Source organism: Oryzias melastigma, linkage group LG3 (assembly GCF_002922805.2).
Source record: "Oryzias melastigma strain HK-1 linkage group LG3, ASM292280v2, whole genome shotgun sequence".
Classification (NCBI taxonomy): Eukaryota; Metazoa; Chordata; class Actinopteri; order Beloniformes; family Adrianichthyidae; genus Oryzias; species Oryzias melastigma.
Window position 1 is genome coordinate 21,628,007 of NC_050514.1, and position 6,111 is coordinate 21,634,117.

Sequence of the window (6,111 nt, forward strand, 5' to 3'; positions counted from 1 at the left end):
CATGTTTCAGATAAGACATGGTGGTCGTCATCAAAGCAAACAAAGAACTACAAACTAACAAACCATCTATTCATTTTCTAAACCTGCTTACCGGTACTTACCTTCTGGGGTCACAAGGTTGCTGGAGCCTATCCCAGACAACATCAAAGGCAGGGTACACATAGAATGGTTTCCACAGTCCATTGCAGGGCCATACAACCAGATGCATTCACACTTGTTGAAACAGCTAACAAACTATTTGAAATATTTACTTTACTTTTGATAACATGCACCCAGTTTTTAAGGAAGTGGTAGAATTCTGTTTTTAATAAGAAGTGAATGGTGTATACATAAAAGTGGGTCAAAAAGTCTTACCAGGATATTAGCTTTGTGATGATTTAAAAGGGTTCAAGTTCCCACTAAACCTATATATTGCCTACTACATTCTATTACACAGTACATACTGTGTTCAACTAGAGAATTACTTTGTGTTGTATACCCCTGGATTTTGCCAATGTAAAAAATGTTGAAAGACACTGATGTAGCTTATTGCAATACTACTGCAGTTTTGTCTACTGTTGAATTTTGTGACAGATAAATCCTCTAAAACTGAACTGTGAATTGTTTTGCTGCCTTCCAGTTTCAATGCTAAGAAGCAAAAGGACACACTTTTATTCTTAATATTTATTAAGAATGTAAAAAGAACAGCAGAGAATCTTAAACTTCAAAAGATAGAAAATCAGAACAAAAGCAGGTTCTAGAGAAGGTGGATTCTTAGAACAGGAGTGCTGATTTATAATGAAGCTCTTTGACTGTACTAACAATGATGAAGTAAGAGCTGAGAATAAAACAAAGCAAAAATGTATGTCTCTTATGAAGTCAAACAAGAGTTCACGTTTGAATCAACACTCCAATGCTAAGAAATCTGACAGGAAGGGGTCTGACTAGCAGAATAAACGCTGAACCCCCAAACCAAAAAGAAAACTTAATGGCAGAAGGAAACATCCGGTTATGTTTTTCTTAGTCCTTCCTGAGTGGTATATTTTGCTCCTGAATTCCTTCCTTAGTGATGATGCAAATTCGAAGTGCGTCTCCAGTGTAGACATCTCTCTCTGCAGCTGAAATGAAGACATCCTTGACCAGCTGAACGGCCTTGTCCTTAGACAGAGGAACATGCTCCACACCCTCCATGTTCTTGAAACCGATCTGTAAAAAGATACGTTTGAAGACAACTGCATCCACTATAATTACGATGTATTAAAGTGTGTGTGATGTTTACCTGGTTGTCTAATAATGGCTGCAGCATTGCACTGGCTGATCCTCCAGCCTTGTAGGTGTCCCTCTGATAGGAGCCCACTGGGTCAAAGCTGTAAACTGCTCCCTTACCTACATTACAAAATCAATATTCTTAATGAATAAAAAGTTTAAAGCATCAATAATAAAGATATGATAGCTTTAAAAGGCATAACATAATATTTAACAAGTACATTTGCACAAAAGCTCCACTAAATACTCATTAAGATGCAATACAAGCACTGACCTTGTTCATCTAGTCCCCCAATGATGTTGTAGACATAGTATGGGAAGAATCTCCGGCTGTACAGGATAGTGGACAACATGGCTGCAATGGCTCCACTGGTCATGGTCTTGTTGTTTGAATGTTTGTACATCTAAACAAGAGAAAACATTTTTTTCCTGTAGTAAGTGACCAATGTGTACAGTCTACTGATCGCAACAACATTTCACTGAAAGGTGTACAATTTGTATTTTATGAGTACACAGTAAAATAATTAAGCCAAGAATGACATGTTTTTTTGTAAATGTAATAATTATAAAAATTTCTGCATTTTTCAATCTGCAGTATAATTACAGAGAAATGAAAGCTCATTTTTTAGTATTTTTAGGCATGTATTCAAAAACTTCAATTTTTAAATGAGTTGTGACTAAAAACAATCTGGGGAGACGACGATAAAGGACAATGAGTGTGGGATCTCGACAAGACTTTTTCTTACCTTAAGCCTGGCATCAATGATTTTTGTCAGTGTCAGGCAGTCACCATGAAAACCGCTGCAGCCAATGACAGTTGTGTCTGTCCTTTAGTAAAAGTGAGAAAACAAAACATTTAATTGTGTAGAATAAATATTTTTGCATAACAAAAATATTGTTTGCAGACAGTTTGAATCTAAAGGCTTAGAAGCTCAATTTTCTCAATATTGCATGAATATAAACTGAAAGTTTTAAATTTAATTTCACAAATCGAACAACAGCAGGCTAAAAGACGAGATTAACAAGTATTTAAATGTTACCACTGCCACTATCTGCATTCAGAGCAACACAGTGAAACGACCGAACACTTACAGCTTGTAGCATTTAGGAGAGTCCCGGCTGTGGATGGAGTAGCCTTCACTCAGCCTGGTGTCTGAGGCGACAATGGCAAAGTCTTCCCCAGCAACAGCTAGCACAGTTCTGGGGAGATGTCAAACACACATGGCTTCATTGATTTCTTTCCTTTAAATAAAGCAAGTCAACTGTAAATACAAACATGTCCTAAACAAATGCTAACTGAGGCTAAGAACCAAAGACCGAAAACGAAACTTACAACGTAAACGAAATTTATTTTATAAATGTTTGCTTAAATTAATGAACAGAATGCAAATACTTGTCAAAAACTATAAAGTTGGTATAAAGTATTCAGTGTAGCCTGACGTTTAGTTTTTAAATACAATAATTGGTTTGCTAGCAATGGCTTTAGCAGGTTAGCTACCAGTCTAACCGCAAGGCAAGATCAACTTAATAATAAAACTAACCCTCCATTGAAAGCGTATGGTGAAAACCGATGTTCCACGGGTCCCGTATAATGGTATTCTTTCATCTTTCCAGATTCTCCGAAATTCTGAGCTGAAAGCATTTTTAAACCAGGAAAGACAACAAATTCGAGATTCCAGCCGGGCAAACTCGCTGTATCACGGCAATATGGCAGACTCTTCTTCGGTGGTTAACAAGTGACCACATATTGTGCGCCGCAGCGCCCCTGCAGGCACCTTGGTGTAACACAAGCACAAGCTTTTTTTTTTTCTTTCTTTCTTTTTTTTTGTCTAAATGTGTCCTACACAAGTCGTTTGTATTTTTTTTTCAATGCAGTACATTTACTAGTAAATTACAATAACATCATACAAGTACTAATATGTAACAACCTGTGATTCTAGACTTTATTTATGAACACAAAACTTTCCTGAAAATTGTTTTTAATAAAAAAAAAGGAGGGTAAGGGAGCAAGTCTGATAAATCTGATATACGCATAATGTATTTACACTTTGTGTCAGCTGAGACATTGTAACAGAAACCCAGTGGTATGTCAAATTAGGCCATATAGACACTCATCTTTGCAATAAGATTTACTGTGGCAGTCCAGGTAGGAATTGATATTCATTACATGGCCATTGCTCTTAAAAGAGCATACAATTATATAAAAATATATTTTCTCACTAAATTGTCACAATTTTGATTTTATTTAGCACATGAGACACAAAAAGCCGTCAAAAGCAACATTTATTCTAAAAAACGAACAAAACAAAAACAGTGGAGTGAATATAGCATTAAATTCATTTAGTAACTCCCTTATTTTAGGGTAATACAAAAGAAATAAATTAAAAAACAAATACAAAAAAAGACCTAAAGATTCTGTCTTAGTGTACATTTTTTTAAGTTATATATTTTTATAAAACTACAAAATGCAAAAACAATTTAGAAAATTCACTCAGAAAACCATGAAACTTAAGCAGAGACATATATAAGCCCATGTTCACTCAAAATAGACAAACAGGATCAGAAACACCATTTATTTAATGCAAACTTCACAGAATATTATCAAAAATGATCATACGTTACAAAACACATAAGCATACAAAATGTTGTTCGAAGAAAGTCCTGTTTTAAACAGTTTCAGTAGTACATAATGAAGAGCACCATTTTCTGACCTGAAATAAAGTTCTGAAAAACCGCTTACAACCTTATAAGGTAAGTTATTGGTTTTCTGCAGTAAAAATTGACTCAAAGTTATATTCTAAAAAAACATTCCTTTTGTTTGTACATTGAGGTCACAGAAAAATATGCAGCAAGTATTTGGCTATTTAAATTTTTTATAAGAGAATTGGTTGATTTTAAATTATTATAAGTTACAATGAAAGTGTGGACAGCAGAACTAGAATCCATCGTGGACTGTTGATTTTTTCTTTTTTTTCTTTACATGTTTTCTTTTGTCAAACTGAAAGCTTCATGCTAATCTTACGTCAACAACAGTCTTGGAATAAATAAATGACCGGATCATCATTTTTTAGCTGACTTGGACTTTTTAGGTGTTTTGACTCCTTTCTTCTTGGGTGTAAAATCCTTGTCGCAAACCTCACACACCCAAAGACCTGGCAAAGCAAAAAAAAAAGTATGAAACAATAAAAGAAATAATAAAAAATAAGAAGAGTTTTCACTCTCCCTTTTAGTGTGCAAATGCTTAAACGTTGTTTGTTTGAACCCGTCAGTGACCCCAGCAGCTCACCTGTAGGTATGGAGTCCATGCCTACACAAAAAGTGTGGTATCCTCTATCGCACTTGTCACAGAACATCATCTCGTCCTCGTGGTGGGGCTGCTGGCATACGGTGCAGGTTTTGCATTCCATGCACTGCCAGCGATACGTCTGGATCACGGACACCAGCTCAGAGCTCATGTCCAAGCAGGATGGGTGACCTACAGTTTACGGATGTGAGTGAAAGAGTGCAGGAGCCGGGAGGCCGCAGACACACACGGTCAAATAAACGAGCAGGGTGTGATCTGACACAACCAAACAAGCAACAGAGACAGACTGATAGATATGCAAATGTGAGAAAAGCTGTACACATGGCTCACTTTGTCAAATATAATGATAATTAATATTGGGATAAAATTTACATTTCCAGATAACATTCTAAAAAGTTTGATTATTATAAAAAAAATGTATACAACTTTTAAAAAAGCAGACATATTGCTTTATTTGAGAAAAAGCTAAGGTGCTAAATCAGCACAAATCGGGCTTTGCAGCTTTAAATTTGATCAAATTGCAAATGACTAACGCTCAATATAAAAACAAACACATATATTAAAACCATCCAAAAAAGCAGAAGGAAAGTAGTCCTTAAAAAATGTAGCATTTGAACTTACCGCTATTATCACATTGGGAGCAGTGAATGAGAGCTTCAGGCCTGCCTTTCTTGTTGGACTCTTTACCCTTCTGGCAAATGCCACATATAGCATTGGGAATGACTTTAGGCTGCAAGGGCAGAATAATGCTATAAAAAACATTACACAGGTGCATTCTAAAGTTACGGAAAGAGTGTTAAATACAGCAGAGGGTAGGAGAAGCAACAGTGCTTCATCTCAACCAACAAGCTCCCCTTTTACTGTGGTTCGGGGGGAACACAGGGCATAAAGTGGAGGAAGACTGAGGCAAAGAACAACAAAATGCAGAATACTGGAGACATTAATCCCACTTTGCACAGGAGTTATATGTTTTACTATTTTTAAATAGTGATTTACATACGTTCATTCCAGATCTTAGTACATGACTGTTAAAGAAAAGTAAGTGTTTAAGTCACATTAATACATAAACTATATTTTAGACCAACAATGGTTTTTTCCTGTTTGTTATTAATTGATGTATTAGGTTTCAATGGTTTGCCCAAAGACAGGTCAGAAATTAACCATAAAACGGGTCATGATTGATACTTAATGATCTGCAGCTATTTATCACATGTAAATTATAGGTAATTTAACTTAAAACTTCTGTAAATGTTGATTACAGAAATTATGGAAAGTTAGAAAACTGTTTTGTTGAAAAGAAAACAGAGTGGGAAAATACAGACAAAAGGGGGTAAAATGTTAATAGTCAGGGAAACTTAAACATGGAGGTCACACAGTCAAGCATTCAATTTAATGTTCCTGAAGTAAAAACAGTCATGGAATATGTGGATGTGGGTCATGTTTGGCTATTGTCAATAAATAAAATGTGCTTAATAAAAAATAGTAGCATAAACATACATCTTCAAATAAAGCTATAGTGTGACAACCATCGTTTAAATTTCCCTTAAAAAGGAAGGGAAAAG

The 6,111-nt window shown here is 35.5% G+C and overlaps 2 protein-coding genes across 2 annotated transcripts in view; both read right to left on the minus strand.

Annotated features, from left to right (window-relative positions):
* Nucleotides 1–662: 662 nt before the first annotated feature.
* psmb1 (proteasome 20S subunit beta 1) lies at nucleotides 663–2,994 on the minus strand. Its single transcript, XM_024296154.2, has 6 exons — nucleotides 2,787–2,994; nucleotides 2,338–2,445; nucleotides 1,992–2,073; nucleotides 1,520–1,649; nucleotides 1,259–1,365; nucleotides 663–1,185 (listed from the first exon to the last, which is right to left on the minus strand). The coding sequence occupies exons 1-6, from the start codon at nucleotides 2,885–2,887 to the stop codon at nucleotides 1,000–1,002; spliced, it is 714 nt and encodes a 237-aa protein (XP_024151922.1). The 5' UTR covers nucleotides 2,888–2,994; the 3' UTR covers nucleotides 663–999.
* Nucleotides 2,995–3,803: 809 nt separating this feature from the next.
* The window catches only part of phf10 (PHD finger protein 10), a 6,778-nt gene continuing 4,470 nt past the window's right edge, over nucleotides 3,804–6,111 (minus strand). Inside the window, exons 10-12 of the mRNA XM_024296128.2 lie at nucleotides 5,171–5,279; nucleotides 4,532–4,720; nucleotides 3,804–4,397 (exon numbers count right to left, since the gene is read on the minus strand). Coding sequence (XP_024151896.1) covers nucleotides 4,306–4,397; nucleotides 4,532–4,720; nucleotides 5,171–5,279 — 390 coding nt within the window. The 3' untranslated portion in view covers nucleotides 3,804–4,305. The remainder of the gene's footprint in view (nucleotides 4,398–4,531; nucleotides 4,721–5,170; nucleotides 5,280–6,111) is intronic.

What these genes read in the sequence shown, in the direction of transcription:
- psmb1 (XM_024296154.2), bottom strand. Translation starts at nt 2,887, where the DNA reads ATGCTTTCAGCTCAGAATTTCGGAGAATCTGGAAAGATGAAAGAATAC. An exon ending in TCATTGATGCCAGGCTTAAG is followed by an intron (nt 1,650 to 1,991) that starts GTAAGAAAAAGT and finishes TCTCTTGTTTAG; the next exon opens with ATGTACAAACATTCAAACAA. An exon ending in TGGGGGACTAGATGAACAAG is followed by an intron (nt 1,366 to 1,519) that starts GTCAGTGCTTGT and finishes TTTGTAATGTAG; the next exon opens with GTAAGGGAGCAGTTTACAGC.